Source organism: Mesoplodon densirostris, chromosome 18, assembly GCF_025265405.1.
Source record: "Mesoplodon densirostris isolate mMesDen1 chromosome 18, mMesDen1 primary haplotype, whole genome shotgun sequence".
In the NCBI taxonomy this organism is placed as follows: Eukaryota; Metazoa; Chordata; class Mammalia; order Artiodactyla; family Ziphiidae; genus Mesoplodon; species Mesoplodon densirostris.
This window is the reverse complement of record NC_082678.1, coordinates 25242649-25261127: the sequence shown is the minus strand read 5'-3', so window position 1 is coordinate 25261127 and position 18479 is coordinate 25242649. Positions and strand designations below refer to the sequence as shown.

The following is an 18479-nucleotide window of genomic DNA, read 5'->3' as shown; positions in this document are numbered from 1 at the left end:
GTATAAAAAGTAATCTCACATTGGCAAGAGAGAGAATTATGTGGTGGAAACTTATCAGTTGAACTTAGGTAAATACTGACATGCTGAATCAATGGGTCTTAACCCCCCACTGCAATCATAATTACCTGGGGACTTTAAAGAAGCCCAATGCCTGGACCCTTACCTCAGAAATTCTGTTGAATTTTTCTATTTTTTTAAAAAAAACAGTCTGAGAGATTATACTGTGCATCCAAAGTTAAGAATAACTGCTCTAGATAAAAATAGAAATTGAAGTATATAAACATATTAGTTTCTACCAGGTGAAAGCTATTTGCAAGTAGGGGATCCCAGAATTTGCACAAAGATGTCTCAGTGCAGACTTAGGCTGACTATGCATTTCTAGATGTATATAATCATGCCCATGAAGCCCTGGGACACCTTCCTTTATCCCCTCTGCAAATGTGTTCACAGCTCCTGACAGACTTTGCTGTCATAGGAGCAAAGGCATTTGCATCTTTCCACTGAGAGCTTACTGGTGGATATTAGCTAGAATCCCAATCCAGAAAGAGACAACGTTCAAAGTGTGTTTTTTCTTTTTAAATCTAAACCGTTGCTAAATGTTTAATGTTATGGTCAAAGTCTCTGCTTGTGAAGTAAATAAGAAAGTTTTTGAACATGTGATGCAATGGGATTTCAGGACTACAAAACCTTGGACTCTGAGTCTAGGTCTCTCTAGTGAATTTACAAAGTAGAGTAGGAAAGGATATAAAGTCAGTAAGAATTTTTCCCCATTTTAAAAGATTGTAATATAGTTGATGTATGATATTATGCTAGTTTCAGGTGTATCACGTATGATTTGATATTTGCACACATTGTGAAACAATCACCACAGTACGTCTAGTAGCCGTCTGTCCCCGTACAAAGTCATCACAGTATTGTTGACCATATTTCTTACACTGTATCCCCGTGGATTGTTTGTTTTATAAGTAGAGGTTTGTACCTCTTAATCCCCTTCACCTATTTTACCCCCCTCCCCAGCCATTAAGAATTTTGAGTACAAGGTCCTATGTCTTGTGAAACAAATGTTGTCATGTATTCTTCAACCTAAGTGTCTATGTGGTTCTGTATCCTAGTTCATGGTTAATAAAACATAATATCCTAAGTGCAACATTAAATCCAAGGGTTAGCTACTCTTTAGTGATGATTATAAACCCCAACAATACAAAACAGGCACTTGATTCGTCAAAATCCCTTGGATTTTTATCTTAATGGTTTTTCCATTTGCTCCGCCAAATTAAACTTTAATGGCAAGTTTAAATGTGTCTTTAAAATATCATTTAACATTGATTATCAGCCAGCTCTTTGGTTATTATATTATTGTTACTGGGATGTGAGTTGCAACATGTGGAGAGGAAGATAGACCAGACTACACATCCACCAGCTGGTGCTGAAGTTATAGGTGAAAATATATCACAGTCTAGAAGATGAATGATTGTATGTCATCTTAAGGCTCATCTCAAAGGTTTTTCATTAGACCCATGTGTGTGTTTGTGAGGGCTCTGGGAACATTTTGTAATTCTCAGACATGTTCAAGTGGCAAAGCACTCAGGACTAATAATAATTATAATTTATAAATTGTGCAGATTACCATCCATTATGTTTGTATTTAATTTTACAAAGAAGGGAAAATTTTACTAGCCAAAAAATTTAAAAAACCACGAACACTTGACTCTCCCTTAAAGCTGTCAAACTAAGTTCGATTTAGTTGTTTCTTCATTTTCCTGCTACTACTATTTTTTGCATAATTTTCCAAAGTTCTGTAGTTGGCAGATAGGAGCTGATTGTCAATGATTCAAAAAAATGTTTATATAATAATCTCATATATTATATATTAATATATAGTATATATTTTATATTAATAGAATATATACATAAAACTGAGAAAGTTCTATCCACTGCATTGATTTTTAGGCAGTGATGTAAATAAAAGTTGAGGCCTCATATGGTCCAGTTAAGACCAGTATCTTTTTAAAAGTACTCTCAAGGAAACCACCAAAAAGACATGCATTCTTTCCTGTTTTTAGTTATATTTTTAAACAATTTCAAACATACAGAAAAGTTCCAAGAATAGAACAAAAAACTTCCATATACTTTTAACCCAGAGACCCCCTTCGAGTTTCACCAAATGTCCCCTCAGGCTCTCATAGCAAGAGCATCATGTGGTCCAGTCACTTCTCCTGACTCCCAGGCTCCCTCAGTCTTTCTTTCCTTTCATGGCCTTTGCCTTTTTGTTTTGTTTTGTTTTGTTTTTGTTTTTTAGCGGTACGTGGGCCTCTCACCGCTGCGGCTTCTCCCGCCGCGGAGCACAGGCTCCGGACGCGCAGGCTCAGCGGCCATGGCCCACGGGCCCAGCCGCTCCGCGGCATGCGGGACCCTCCCGGACCGGGGCACGAGCCCGTTTCCCCTGCATCGGCAGGCGGACTCTCAACGACTGCGCCACCAGAGAAGCCCGTGGCCTTTGCCTTTTTGAAGATTACAGGGCAGTTGTTTTGCATGGTGTCCTTCAAGTTTCTCATGACACAACCCGGGTTATTAGGTTTGGGGCAGGAATATCTCAGAAGAGATGCTGTGTTCTTCTCATCACATCCTATTGCGGGGGAGCGGGGGGGGGCACACAGTGTCAATTTGTCCCATTAATGGTGGTGTTAATTTTGATTACTTGATTCAAGTGGTATCTGCCAGGTTCCTCCACTGTAAGTTTATTCCTTTCTCCTCTCTTTGTAATGAATTATTAATTTATGTGGTGACACTTTTAGGACTATAAGAACATCTCATTTCACATCCTACTAACACCCCTAGTTTTAACATCCATTGATTTTTTTTTGCCAGAATTAAATATTTCTATGATGAATTCCAAATTGTGATTTTTTAATTCCATATTCCTCCTATATTAATTAGCTGGCATTCTACTGTCAGGAAGAACTTTCTTACCTTCCCATCTATTTATGTGTTTCTTGCTATCAATGTAGACTTCTTGATTCCTGTTTTGGTCAATGGATTTAATTTGTTACTATAATTATTTATTTTACACTCAAATTGTCCCATATTTGACTAATGAGAGTCCCTTCAAATGACTTCGGAGGTCTTTCTAACAGGTCCCTGCCATTCTCTGAGCATCACCTGAGCTGTTCTTCACCCCATGATGTTCCAGGCTTATCTTGCACTTACCCTGCCCCATTCCTAGAATCAGCCAATTTTCCAAGGAGCCCTGGCACCTTTCAGAGGAGAGTTGTATTTAGAAACCAAGATCTAGGCACTAGGTGTGCTCATTGCTACCGGGTATACTGCCATTCCCAGGCTATCTTAGTCAACAGAACTAGGAATTACATGTATACAGATGTACATACGTACACACATGCATGCACCTTCTTATCTATATTTATTTCTGGATCTGTCTCTATGTAAGTAAAGTTTGTACTGATATATCCACTTGCAATACACCACCACAGGGGTTATTTGGGCTTCCATTCTTTCTTTATTGCTACTTCTTTGATCAGTAAGGAAACTGACTTCCATTAGTCTCAAGATATGTGCTTGTTTACTCAATCTATTGTATATGCCACTCCTGTGACACCACGGGGCTGCCATTCTCACAAGGGCCACCCTGAATGTCCCACTCAGGTCCACCCCATGAATTTGGAATGGAATTAGGAAGGAAGGAAGGAAGGAAAGAGGAAGTGAGGAAGAATAAAAGGAAAGGAGGGAGGGAGGAAGAGAGACATGCATTTTTTTTTAATATATATATATATATTTTTAAAATTTTTTTGGCTGCGTTGGGTCTTTTGTTGCTGCGCGCGAGCTTTCTCTAGTTGCCACGAGCAGGGGCTACTCTTTGTTGCAGAGCACGAGCTCTATGCATGCGGGCCTCAGTAGTTGTGGTGTGTGGGCTTCAGTAGTTGTGGCTCGAGGGCTCTAGACGCAGTCTCCGTAGTTGTGGCGCATGGGCTTAGTTGCTCCGCGGCAACTAAATGTGGGATCTTCCCGGACCAGGGCTCGAACCCATGTCTCCTGCATTGGCAGGCGGATTCTTAACCACTGCGCCACCAGGGAAGTCGGTGCATTGTTTTTAAACTGAGGTATAATTAATATATAATGAAATGCACAGTTTTTAAATGTTTAGTGGAAGAGTTTTGATAATTTCATGTACCCAAGTAGCTACCACCTAAAATAAAATATAGTCTGTTTCCACTCTCTCCAGAAAGTTCCCTCATGTGAGGAAGTACACCCGTCAGCAAGCGTCATTAAAACCTCCCCTCCTCAGACTTCCCTGGTGGCGCAGTGGTTGAGAGTCCACCTGCTGATGCAGGGGACACGGGTTCGTGCCCCGGTCCGGGAAGATCCCACATGCCACGGAGCGGCTGGGACCGTGAGCCATGGCCGCTGAGCCTGCGGGTCCAAAGCCTGTGCTCCGCAACGGGAGAGGCCACAGCAGTGAGAGGCCCGCGCACTGCAAAACAAAAAACAAAAAACAAAAAACAAAAACCCTCCTCATCACTGGTCCTCCCAACGTCTATCGTTCAGATTGCAGCTGCTGCCAAAACTGTTCTCTTCTCAATTTCAAACTTCTCCAGATTTTCTTTTCCTGCTGTGCAGCCTGTGGCTTTCTCTCTATTCCTCCACCCACCTCACATCTTTATTATACAGGACACCTTGGTCCCTTTTCATTCGTTTTCTCTCTTTTCCACCCATCAAGGGAATTCTCTACAATAACACAGAGCTTGCGAGCGATCAAACATAAATCGTGCTCCTTAGAAAAGGAAGGTGGGTGTGTGTGTGCATGCGCACGCGCGCGTGTGTGAAGACTGTGATTTAATCGCAAAGGGGAAGGACCTTTATTTTATGTTAGTGGCTGTACTCTGTTCTCCTTGTCACGGAACAGCATATTCATTAGCAGCATCATTAAGAATTGCTGTCTGACAAGAACATTTCTCAAACTGATGTGTCTCAAGGAACTTTAGACCTGTGAATATAAAACACCATCACCCAAATGAGAACAAGCAAAGGCTATTTATTCAGAGCTTGCTATCGGAAGGCAGTTAGCCATCATCATTTGTGTTTGGCAGACATCCCAAATCAGTTAAAGGATGGGAAAACTTTACTGCAGATGGAAAGGGAAAGCCTCAAGTATGCCCTGATGGGAGGGTGTTGGTTTGGGGAAGCTGGATGTGGACTAACTGGAAGCCGGGCATCCTGTGTGATGGATTAGAGGAACGCACTTGGTTTTCTCTGGTTGGTTCTAAGTTTGGCCGATTGCTAGAGATTGTGGGTCAGAGTTCTGTTTTTATACGTTGTCTAGCCATTGTCCATTTGTATACTCAGTCCCTCAGAGCAAGTGATATGTAGGAGAACTGTGGGGTCCCGGATGGTCTGCTCTGAGCCCTTTTAAACAGCATCATCAGCATTGGCCCATCCTCTCCTACTCGACTTCTGTACTTCTTAGTGACCAAACTTGTAATTTCACATCGACTTCCCAATCCCTCAAACATATCTAGAATCTGGCTCGACAGACCTAAGAAGTCTTCAGAACGGATGAGCAGGACTTTGGCGCGGGAGGAGATTGAGAATGCAAGGATAGCGCTAAGGCTGGAAACTGGCTACCAGGACGGTCATGTTACTCGCTGCAGGTAAGAGAGGAAGCAGTCAGTTTGTGAGAGAAGATGATGACCTCAGTTTTTTAGGCTTTATAATCTTAGATGCTGCCGTGAAGATGTTCTTTGCTCATATATCTGGAACCTGGAACGTCATTTTAGAGGTGAAGAGACCTGAAAATAAGTGATGTTCCTCAGTTTGCATGCCAAGGCTGGGGGTGGAACAGGTAATTCAGCCTTCGCGTTTTCTATCCACCACTACACAAACCAAGGATGGAGAGCAAGAGGTCTGGACCAGAGGCCAGGCAATCCGGAACTCCCAGGATTGTAACAGAGGCAAGACCGAGCTATTGTGTGCCATTAACATAAATATCATGAAGACAGAAACCATCTACCGAAGATTTCACAACAGACCCGCCAAAGTGAAAAGTAAATGATTAAAGAATGTACGTCTCGGAGCTCCTTTCAAACCATGATCCTTTATCTTCTATTTACAGAGATAAAAGTACACCCCAAAATGGTTAATATTTAAGCACTTTAATATTTACAGCTCTCTTTTTAGTAGAGGAAAGGCACTTTGGTTGTGCCAGTGTGAACCATCCACAATGATTCCTCCCGTGCTCATCTTGTTCTCAAGTTATCTCTGCCATGTTGCTATTGCAGGACGAAGTAAGTACTCTTTGCTTTTGAAAAAAATAATTCATATATCCACCCCCCTTGTATATGCCAGGGATCCATAATGATTAGTTAAATTCTTTTTAGGGTGGATGCTTGAGAGAGTGGATTGGTGCTTGTTCTTTGATATAGCCATGCCTAAAGTTCCTGCATGAGATATTTACCTTGTTTAAACCTCAGTATACGGACCTGTGAAATGGAGATGACAATAGCACCCTTCAAAAGTTGGTGAGGACATTAGATGAGGTATTGCATAAGTCAAGTATCTGGTACAGAACTCAGCATGCATATTATTGGTAGCATGAAATATTTTTCATTGTGTGTGCTAGCTGAACTTAAAAATGCAAATACAGGGCCTCCCTGGTGGCGCAAGTGGTTGAGAGTCCGCCTGCCGATGCAGGGGATACGGGTTCGTGCCCCGGTCTGGGAGGATCCCATATGCCGCGGAGCGGCTGGGCCCGTGAGCCATGGCCGCTGAGCCTGCGCGTCCGGAGCCTGCGCGTCCGGAGCCTGTGCTCCGCAACGGGGGAGGCCACAACAGTGAGAGGCCCGCATACCGAAAAAAAAAAAAAAAAAAAAATGCAAATACAGATTTCTCAGGCAACTGCTTTGTGCTCTATTTCAGCCTGTCCCAAGCCAGATGACTTACCATTTGCCAAAGTTGTTCCATTAAAAATATCCTATGATCCCGGGGAGGAGATAGTGTACTCCTGCCAGCCAGGCTACGTGGCCCGGGGAGGGATCCTCCGGCGGTTTATCTGCCCGCTCACTGGACTTTGGCCCATCAACACTCTGAGATGTGCACGTAAGTCAGCCTCCATCTCATGCATTCTCCCCATCATTCACGTTCTGGACATTTTGGGGAGATGACCTACCTTGTCATGCTCGCGGTACAGAAAGCCAGCAGAACTGTGGAGTGGAGGGCTGTGAAGAAACAGGAGGGTCTGTGGGGAGTTCCACAGGAGAAGAGGCTAAGGACAGTAAGTGCTATTTGCAGCATAGCCTGGAACTAGGGGAGATTTTAAAAAGAGACTTGGTACGATAAAAGGGGAGGAAAACACCGCCGCTGTGAAAAGAAAAGTGGAGATTATATTACAAATTATATTTATAATAAAATATAAATATATTAAATTAATAATGTACAAGAATATTATATGTAATAATATATCATATGTAATATAACAATTATATATGTATATATACATTCACAGATATCTGACTTTATGGTAGATGGTTGCTGTATTATTTTTTGGCCACGTGGCTCAGCTTGTGGGATCTTAGTTCCCCAACCAGGGATTGAACCCTCGCCCTCAGCAGTGAAAACGCAGAGTCCTAACCTCTGGACCGCCAGGGAATTCCCGATGGTTGCTTTTATGTATTCCTCAGAATGTGGTTCTGTGATATCATGCTGGCATTATTTTTTCACAGTCGACTACTGAGCAATCCACCTGAGAGAATTTCTGACAATTTTATGTAGAAGTCAAGCAGTAAAAATAACTATATGGACCTATCCGAGCTCTGGTTATTTTGGTTGTGTGGGTGATACCATTTGTGAAAACTATACATGTTCATACAGTGATTTTAATATCCTTTTTGATTAAAAAAGACAAAACGTAATTGTTAATGAAAAACCACTGTAACATCATTAGGGAAAATTTTTCTGGAAATCAGCCATAACTTTGGAACACTAACAACTTTCTTTTTCAAGTTATTTTCCGCGTGTATATTTTCCTCATTGCAGTGAGTTGATACCATTTTGTGTTTTTCTATTTTCACTAGCATATCAGAAACATGGACTATATCTCTGTAGTCTTCATAATCCATATTTTATTGGCTGTATCATAGTTCAGGTGGTTTACCCTTTAATTACCATTAATTAAAATAATACCATGATAGTGAACATTTAGACTGTTTGGTTTTTGTCATTAGAAGTGACAATACAGGGAATTCCCTGGCGGTCCAGTGGTTAAGACTCTGCACTTCCACTGCAGGGGGCGAGGGTTCGATCCCTGGTCGGGGAGCTAAGATCCCGAGTGCTGCATGGCAAACAATACAATGGGTGCCTTAGTGCATATATCATTTGACTTATTTTGAGTTATCTTCTTAGAATAGTTACCAGTAGAGTTACTGGATCAAAGGATAGAAATGAGTTTATACATTTTTATTTTAATAGTAAATTCTATAAATGGAAATTGACCTTTATATCTTTAAATCACAGCCAGAGTATGTCCTTTTGCTGGAATCTTAGGAAACGGAACTGTACGCTATACAACTTTTGAATATCCCAACACGATCAATTTTTCTTGCAATACCGGGTAAGGACTTCTGGCTCATAGATGCAGCCCATTCCTGCGCCCTTAAGCTAATCATCAAGCCTGGCCCGTTTCTCGTCTTTAGGCTGGACTTGCTGAGTACAAATCACTGAATACAAATCCACAGTGGTGTTGAGGGCGGGGTAAGGGGTGGAGAATACAACAGCTAGTGAAATATGAAGTCAACGTTCTAATTTTTCTGCTCCTGATTAGTTACTTATTTGAGGAGTACATTGAAATTATTGAAACTGGGTGTTAATTCTTTATGATCTCTGGGCCAAATCTTGGCATGAGGGTTAAAATATTTTAGTAATCGGACTTGGGCTTTAGTTATGAGGCTAATTTCATCGACTGTGACCTCGTGGAAGAGAATTCTATGGAGAAGGCTGAGTGCGATGATGTAGAGCATAACCTTCCTCCTCACAGCAAACCCAGAAGAAAGCACTTATGGTTGGTCATGTGACTTATGTGCCTTATGAGCAAATACACCATCAGTGACACTGGCGATAGCTCATCGGCTGTAGAGCAGGGCAAAATTTCACTGAGGAAGCTTGTTTGTGATTAGAGATTAAGAAATACTGTGTGTGAAAGAGAGGCAGTCCTTTCATCTGAAACACCAATTGACTGGTAGGCTTCATGATGAGTGACCTTGAACAAACTGGCTTCAGGGACATTGGTACATTTGCAATGGAAATAGACTGCATTGTTTTTAAACATTTGGGTCAGCAGGCTCTCAGAAAAGGAATATTAGAGATTATTCAGTCTGATTCACTTTTGTGATCCTGAAAAAGAGGTGGTTCTTTGCTTGGAAGCAGTTAACCTGACCAGCTGGTTGGAGACAAGGGGTTTGGGCACTGGGTAGGGTTGGCTTCCATACCCACTAGCGATGGAACCTTCTCATTCTTCAGCAGTTCCCTGCAGCCTTAGGCTGGGAGACTTGATGAGCCTTAGAGGAATGTTAAGCCTCTCAGGAAAACAGTATTATAAGATGGAAAAGAAGCCAGTATTTTTTTTGGGGGGTCGTCGTTGCTGCACGTGGACTAGCGGGGGCTACTCTTCGTTGCGGTGTGTGTGCTTCTCACTGCAGTGGTTTCTCTTGTTGTGGAGCACGGGCTCTAGGCATGCGGGCTTCAGTAATTGTGGCACGCAGGCTCAGTAGTTGTGGCTCGCGGGCTTTAGAGCACAGGCTCAGTTGTTGTGGTGCACGGGCTTAGTTGCTCCGCGGCATGTGGGATCTTCCCAGACCAGGGCTCAAACCCGTGTCCCCTGCATTGGCAGTCAGATTCTTAACCACTGTGCCACCAGAGAAGTCCCGAGAAGCCAATAGCCATCTGCAGCAATGCTTAACAGAAACGACATTTGAGATGCCATGGGTGGATTATTTTATAATTTAGTGGATTCCATTTTCCCTTTGCAGGTTTTATCTGAAAGGAGCTAATTCTGCTCAATGCACTAAGGAGGGAGAATGGAGTCCGCAACTTCCTGTCTGTGCTCGTGAGTTTGTGGGCCCCAGTTATAGGGAGGGTGACCAGCTGATTTGCCTGGGACTTTCCTGGTTTTACCACTATAAGATCTACACCCTGGAAACCCCCTCAATCCCAGCTCCATGAAATGGTTGGTCACCTTTCTGGGGACTGTTCATCCTGATATCTTACTCTGGAAGATGAAACAACTGCTTTGGAATGACAAACTCTGACCCTGACCCTGACTCTAACACTGAAACTCCAGATTAGTTAGGTCAGGACGGCAACCCACTTCTGAGTCTCTGTGTGAAGCTACTTGTGTAAGCTCGATACAGACAGAGTACAAAAGCAGGGGGTATTCAACAGGAACAAACAAACCTAAACTAGGACCAAGATGTCACTCAGATGTCACAAATGACTTGTCATCAGCAACTATTGCAGGAGGCTCCCTCAGCAAAGTCCTTCGCCAATTCTGACTCCCAGGAACGTCTTCCAAGGTAGCGTTTGGATCCAAGACGTATGGTGTCGTGAGCAACGTGGTCTTGTAACAGGCAAATCAGCGGTGGCAAGACTTAAATTTCCTTCATCTTTTAGTTTTTTGACTGGTTCAGACATCTGATTTCCAGATCATATTTTCTTCTTTGGCTTCTCCAGTTGACTGTGTTTACCCTGGCATTTGATCAAAGTTTGCATTTTCCCAAGTTAATCTCTGGATTTTTTTTTTGTTGTTGTTCTGTAAAGAGTACTTTTAAAAGACTCAACTATTTTCATTAAAATGATAGTTCCTTCTTTTTTCAGCTACAACCTGCCCTCCACCACCTATACCTAAGTTTGCAAAACTTAGTGTTTATCAGCCATTGTCTGGGAACAACTCCCTGTATGGAGGCAAGGCAGTCTTTGAATGCTTGCCACAGCACGCAATGTTTGGAAATGACACCATTACCTGCACAGAACATGGAAACTGGACAGAATTACCGGAATGTAAGGGTGAGTGCAATGATAAGACAGAATAATCATGGGAGTGTAGAATCTCTTTTTTGAAGAGGATTGAAAATTTCTCTATCATGGGGTGTTTCAAATGACCTTGTGTAACAAATGTTTATCAGCATCTGCCACCTGCCAGGCACCCAGGATGCCAGATGAATGAGACCTGACTTCTGAGCTCAGGAAGATGAGCTATGATGCAGTGGACTGTCTGCAGCTGCTTGGGAAAGCTTCCCAGAGGAAGGGCTTGCGGGAGCAGTGGAGAATGGGGGAACGGCATAGGCTTACCACACAAGGGCGCAGGATGGGGAGAGCCAGCGGGGTGTGAAGGAACAGGGTGTGTGCATGGACAGCTGAGTATTACTGTGAGGCTGGATTAAACTGGGGAGTCCAAAGAGACTGAGGTGAAAAACTGGGTTGCAGTCAGATTGATATAAGCTTTTGTAGTCTTTACCTAAATTTAAGAACCACAAGAATACTTGATTTAAAAATATATATGGGGGGGCCTCCCTGGTGGCGCAGTGGTTGAGAGTCCGCCTGCCGATGCAAGGGATACGGGTTCGTGCCCCGGTCTGGGAGGATCCCATATGCCGCGGAGCGGCTGGGCCCGTGAGCCATGGCCGCTGGGCCTGCGCATCCGGAGCCTGTGCTCCGCAACGGGAGAGGCCACAACAGTGAGAGGCCCGCATACCGCAAAAAGAAAAAAAAAAAAAAATATATATATATATATATATATGGGGCTTCCCTGGTGGCACAGTGGTTGAGAGTCCACCTGCCGATGCAGGGGACACGGGTTCGTGTCCCAGTCCGGGAGGATCCCACATGCCGTGGAGCTGCTGGGCCCGTGAGCCATGGCCGCTGAGCCTGTGTGTCCGGAGCTTGTGCTCCACAACAGGAGAGGCCACAACAGTGAGAGGCCCGTGTACTGCAAAATAATAATAATAATAATAATAAAATAAAAATATATATGAAAATTCTTTCTCCTTTAATTTGACTCATCATTACTATCTTTGAATTTGTCAACTGCATAACAAGTAGAATTTATCATGCACACCAGGAATTATACTAAGGACTGTTACCTTCTCCCGTGGTGGGTGTTACAGATACCTACTGAATGATTCAAACATAAGTGCTTTCTAGCATAGGGAAACTACTACAACTACTAATACCTAGCACCTTTTGGGGGACTAAACTCTGGGCCAGGCACTGGTCTCCTCCTATATATGTGTCATCTCATTTAATTCTCCCAAGTCCTAAGCAGTGGGTTCTTTTTTTTTTCTTTTTTCAGCCATTTACATAGATATATCAGCCGTCAGCATGTTGTGACATTCTCTCTCTTTCTCTCTATAGACATACTTTTTCCCCCTGAATCACGTGAAAATAAGTTGTACATATCATGACACTTACCCGTGAATACTTCAGCAGCATGAGTGTCCTAAGAACAACATTGTCATATGTTATCACTGTACCCAAGACATTTAACATATTTGGAATTATTAACAATAATAATTTAAACAATTATATTATATACAATTAACAATATTTATTTCATATGCAAATTACCCCAGCTGATCCAGAAATATCCTTTATACACGTGTTTTGTTCTATGTGAAATCTAATCATGAATCACATATTCTATCTAGTTGTCATAGCTCTTTGGTCTCCTTTAGTTAAGAATTATCCCCTGCCTTTTTGGTTGTCTTTCACTGACATTTTTGAAGAGTACATGCTAGTTGTCTTGTAGAAGTTTCCACAATGTGAATTTGGTCGATTATTTACTCATGATTGGATTTGAGTTAAATACTTTTTAACTCATTAACTCATTTTAGCATCCACTGATAATCCTTGAACTCAGTCAGCTGAGACATTGGTGGTTACAAAATGGTGGCTCTCTAAGTTTATCTTTCCTTCTATATTTATTAGCTGGAATTTTTCTACAGAGAAGAGTTTTTCCTCCATGAACTATTTCTTTTTAGCATTATGATAGACTCATAGATTCTTTTGCACTCAATTTGTGGAAGAGCCAAAACTGATCCAAGCAGTACAGCACTGGATTTGGTACTCTTGAACCATCTCATTAGACTTCCTCCCAAGAGCTCTGTGCTCCTCCCTCCAGCTTGGCTTTCTTTACTGGGGTAAATAGGGATACGGGTTTGGGGCTCTACCACTGAGGATCTAAAGAAAGCCAGGAAGCCTTCATTTTTCTCCTTCTTATTTCATGCTGGCTTCTTTTATAGTCTGAAGACAGTCATAAGAATTAGATTTAACATTTAAAATCCAAATAATGCTGTTTTAGTGTGCATAGAGGGAATCTCTGTGTTTTAATTTCATGGTCTGTTGGTTAAAAGAGACAGACTTTTCCGTCTTTCAAACCCACCATCTTAGACTGTGTGCAGATGAAGTTTGCAATAAATACTACCTTGTGATTATGTGAAAGCCCAAAGCACTTGGTAATTCATTAATTTACTTTCAAAGTGTTGTTGTTTCTATTTTAATATCCAGAGTCTCACAAGGATAAGATAAAGGGGACAGAATTAAGCACCAAGGTCCCCAGAAATTGTGTTCTAGGCACAGGAACACCCAGTGATTCAGTGGTATAAGAGAGACAAGTGCGGGCTATTCCGTAACCACTGGACCCCATGCTATTTATACTAATACATCTTACTGCTTAAACTTTTTAGAAGTAAGATGCCCGTTCCCATCAAGACCAGACAATGGATTTGTGAACTATCCTGCAAAGCAAGTACTTTATTACAAGGATAAAGCCACATATGGTTGCCATGATACATATGCCTTGGATGGACCAGAAGAAGTAGAATGTGGCAAATTAGGAAGATGGTCTGCACAGCCAAGTTGTAAAGGTAAGAAATATGGGTGAGGTCTTAAACTGCCTCCCAATTCATCCAGTGGATCACCTTTACTTGCCATTTTCTTGTTCCAGTCATTTTCCACTTTGTTTCTCAGACTTGGTTCACAGCTACTGGGATTTATATGGGCGTGGGGAAACTTCACGCTTAGCAATCCTGTTTGAGATTAAACTGCATGAAATAAACATATCTGTTGTAAGCCTTGATAATATAGTGGAAGATTGTGTGTGCTTCCTATAATTGCTTTTAAGTCTTGGCCCATGAGCATCCTTTTTTGCTTTGTTCTAGTCAAGACTCTTCTCATTGTGGCAAAACCCAACCACACATTCCAGCTAGTTCCAGGAAATGGTGACGAATTATAAACAGGCAACAGGCAATTGTATGGACATTGAATATGAGGAAATGAAACACAACTGGTCCTCTTGAGGACTGAAACTGAAAGTCAGGAACTATTGCTACTCTTTCCATATCTCATTGGCCTCACGGTCTCTCTCATATCTCTGTTTCTCTGCTTACTCACCTTGAACCTGGCTTGATTCTACACCAGGACCTCTCAACTAAAGGATTCATCACTCACTGGCATCTTTTCCCTGAGATGCTGGTTGCTTTTGAGTTAGATGTCTATCCTTGATCTGGTCCATGTCATGCTTATGCAAAGAACACCAACTTTGCACTGTATTTCTGCTCAAGTTGCTGTGGGCTGGACAGTTTTGTTTTTTTTAAATAATGTATTTATTTTATTTTTGGCTGTGTTGGGTCTTTGTTGCTGTGCGCGGGCTTTCTCTAGTTGCGTGAGTGGGGGTTACTCTTCGTTATGGTGCGTGGGCTTCTCACTGCCGTAGCCTCTCTTGTTGCAGACGTGCCTAGAGCATGGGCTCTAGGCATGTGGGCTTCAGTAGTTGTGGCATGTGGGCTTCAGTAGTTGTGGCTCGTGGGCTCTAGAGCACAGGCTCAGTAGTTGTGGCGCACGGGCTTAGTTGCTCCGCAGCACGTGGGATCTCCCTGGACCAGGGTTCGAACCCATGTCCCCTGCATTGGCAGGAGGATTCTTAACCACTGCACCACCAGGGAAGTCCGGGTTGGACAGTTTAAATAGAAAAGGCATTTAGGCACAACAGGCAAAATGACATATGACTAGGTTGGGGTCCCCTAGAAGCAGAGCCTGAGACAGGGATTCAAATGCAGTTGGTTTATTAAGTGAGTCTCAGGAAAAAGAATGTAAGACAGGTGGGATGGAGCTGGACACTGGTTCTCAAACCTCACTGTGAATCAGAATCTCCTAGAGGGTTTGTTTAAACAGAGTCTCTGATTTGCTGGATCTGCAATAGGACCTGAGAACTAGCATTTCTACCAGGTTCCCAGGTGATGCTGATGCTGCCAACTCAGGGACCATGTTTTGAACAAGGATGTGGTCTCAGCTAGAGTTTAACTTCAGTTTAATCCCCTGGGAGCTCTGGACCATGGGAGTCAATCCCATCGAGAGGCAAGGGGACCTGCTTATTTTGATCCCCTTGTCAGCCTGTCATAGGCTGCGGGCTGCTCCCTTCCCTGACCCTGGGGTTGTGGACTGATGTGCATACTCTCTTTGGAGAGGTGGCTCTCTTATGGCTGAAGGCCATTTTTCAGAGAAAGGAGCATTTATGAGCTGTTATGAGCCAACGCTCACAGTGGCTGGTGGTGGTGCCGCAACTCAATAAATGGGAGCTGAGTGGGGCGGGGACGCTTATCTGAAATGGCAGTATCTGATAGGAGTTCTTTTGCATAGAAGCCTAGTATCTGATGCTTCTGCTCTGACCTTCTTTTTTTTTTTTTTACATCTTTATTGCAGTATAATTGCTTTACAATGGTGTGTTAGTTTCTGCTTGATAACAAAGTGAATCAGTTATACATATACCTATGTTCCCGTATCTCTTCCCTCTTGCGTCTCCCTCCCTCCCTGCTCTGACCTTCTTATGTGGCTACTCCAGGGGAAGAAATGGTGATCTTGGAAGCCATGATTAAAGGTTCTATTTATAAGGAACAGCAGTTAGCAATGATACTGATGTTACTATCTTAGAACCTTCTCGTCTTGAGCACTTTGGTTCAGGTCTGAACATCTACTGGTTCAAATGCTACACTTTCTTTAAGAAAGAGTAAATGAAGTCCTGTCTTGACTACAAATATTGTCTCTTTCAGCGTTTTGTAAATTATCTGTTAAAAGAGCTACCGTGATATATGAAGGAGAGAGAGTAAATATCCAAGACAAATTTAAGAATGGAATGCTGCATGGCCAAAAAGTTTCTTTCTTCTGCAAAAATAAGGAGAAGAAGTGTAGCTATACAGAGGATGCCCAGTGCATAGACGGCATCATTCAAATCCCCAAATGCTTCAAGGGTGAGTTCAACACTGGAACGTTTAGCTAGCACTTCTGCTTGCCCCTCGCCATAATCATAATTATTGATAAAAAATAATCATAATTATCACCTGATGACTAAAAGAAGCCATGTTAATGTGGCCACTGGATTTTTTAAAAGAGAGTGGGGCAGGAGGAAGCAGCAAGATGAAGCAGTAAGCTGCATTTAGTTTCCCCACATTTTCCTTTTCTTTTCTTTTCCTTAAAACTCAGGGTTGTGGTTTTATTTGATGAGTGTTGAATTATGCCATCATGTATAATTCCAGATTATGCTTGAATACTAAGAATAATATTGAATGGAATATTGAATAATAATATTGACCACCTCTTGGTCCCAAATGATAAAGAACTCACCCCAAACTACAAAGTAACTCATGTCAATGGTCACTGGTTTATAGATCTTCTAACATTTCTTTCCTTCCTTTGGCAATTCCTAGAGTTTGAAAAGTACCCACTAGAGCAAAGTATTCGTTAGAGCAAAACATTTTAAGGAAGATGATATTGTGTTTGTGGGTGATAAAGAAGTGTATAATGGCCAGCATTAAAGCCATTAGTTTCAGGGTTTTTTTTAAATTAAAATTTATTTTTTAAAATAAATTCTGGATACAAAACATTTTTTTTAAATTACAAGCTATGAAAATATCTTCTCCAAGAATGTGATTTTCTTTTAACATTGCCTACAGTAACTTTTTTTTTATTGGAGTATAATTGTTTTACAATGTTGGGTTAGTTTCTGCTGTAGAACAAAGTGAATCAGCTATACGTATACATACATCCCCTCCCTCTTAAGCCTCCCTGCCACCCTCCCCCCACATCCCACCCCTCTAGGTCATCACAGAGCATTAGTTTCAGGTTTAAGGTCTACATATCTTTGTTTCTACAAAGGAGGAACCAGCCAGAGGCTGAAGCTATTATTGCCCCTAGGTTTAGAAATGCTTCAAGAATGTTGACAGCCCTGTATCAGCTGGTAGAGGAGAGAGTTGGGAGCAGATTAGAGGAGAGAGGGGTCTGAGAAGTGGCCAGCTAGAGAGAGAGAAGGAAATGATAACCAGCAAATGATACCCACCTCATAGGTTTGATGATTAGAAATATTATGCGTGACATGGAGTAAGTACACAATGATAATAATGATGGTTATTATCACTATAATTACAAATAGTTAGAAATGCACTGGATAAATTGTTATTGTTCAAAACATAGCAGAGCCCTCGTGAGACAAAGTTGACAAAGTACAGTATTCCTAGCACAGATCAGCAGAAAAAATATTAGCAGAAGATAATTTAAAAAAACCAAACAGAGCTTTGTTAATGCATTTCTTCAGGCTGTTCTCTTTTACAGTCTTCAGACAGATGCAGCACTGTTGGTGCATTGGCGAATAAATAAAGGGCTGATACAGCTTTTTTTCTTTTAATCTTGACTGTCAGAATTATACATAATCTTTTATTTTCTCTCTTGGAAACGAGTGACTTACCATTTCCCTGATTTTTCTCGAATCCCTTAAAACTCACACTGAATGCCTTCATTCACATAATTAGATTTATTCGACACATTTATAAAATGTATTTGATTTGGCTTGGCTATTTAACAGATTTAAGAGATGACTGTTTCTCTTAAAATGTTTATTGTTTTTTCTCCCCAAACAGAGCACAGTTCTTTGGCTTTCTGGAAAACAGAAGCATCTGATGTAAAACCATGCTAAGTTGGTTTTCTGATTCAAAATTAAATGTCATACTTGTGTGTGTTTGTCCAAGGAACCTAATGGAAATGGAAAAATAAAGTGACTGAATTTATTGCGTCAGCCATTGCAGTGTTACTCCATGGTGGCTTACTTTTAATTATCTGGTTAAGAAACCTAAATATTTGGAACATTGTCCTTGCATGGCTGTGAAATGGAAAGTGTAAATAATTACCTAGGTAACCCAGTTACCCTCTCCCCAATTCTACTCCTAAACGCTTTCACCTAAAGCAACTGCGATGCAACAGTTTTCTTAGAATGGTCCACAGACTCCGGCATCAATATCGCCTGGTAATTATTACAAAGGAAAAAAATGCTGTGTCCCGGAATTTCCGAGGATGGCCCCCAAATCTGCATTTATAACAAAGTCCCCAGATAATTCTTTGCATTCTTAAGTTTGAGAAGCATCACCATAAAGGAATGC

General features: G+C 41.8%; 1 protein-coding gene across 1 annotated transcript; it reads left to right on the top strand.

Moving 5' to 3' along the window:
- Window positions 1-6232: 6232 nt before the first annotated feature.
- Window positions 6233-18019, top strand: APOH (apolipoprotein H). Its single transcript, XM_060082047.1, has 8 exons — window positions 6233-6296; window positions 6928-7107; window positions 8521-8617; window positions 10032-10108; window positions 10876-11064; window positions 13743-13922; window positions 16104-16301; window positions 17964-18019. The coding sequence occupies exons 1-8, from the start codon at window positions 6233-6235 to the stop codon at window positions 18017-18019; spliced, it is 1041 nt and encodes a 346-aa protein (XP_059938030.1).
- The last annotated feature ends 460 nt before the right edge of the window (window positions 18020-18479 follow it).

Excerpts from the sequence above, each read along its gene's own strand:
- APOH (XM_060082047.1), top strand. The coding sequence starts at position 6,233 with ATGATTCCTCCCGTGCTCATCTTGTTCTCAAGTTATCTCTGCCATGTT. Across the intron at positions 7,108-8,520 it reads CAACACTCTGAGATGTGCAC|CCAGAGTATGTCCTTTTGCT; the intron begins GTAAGTCAGCCT and ends TTTAAATCACAG. Across the intron at positions 16,302-17,963 it reads AATCCCCAAATGCTTCAAGG|AGCACAGTTCTTTGGCTTTC; the intron begins GTGAGTTCAACA and ends CTCCCCAAACAG.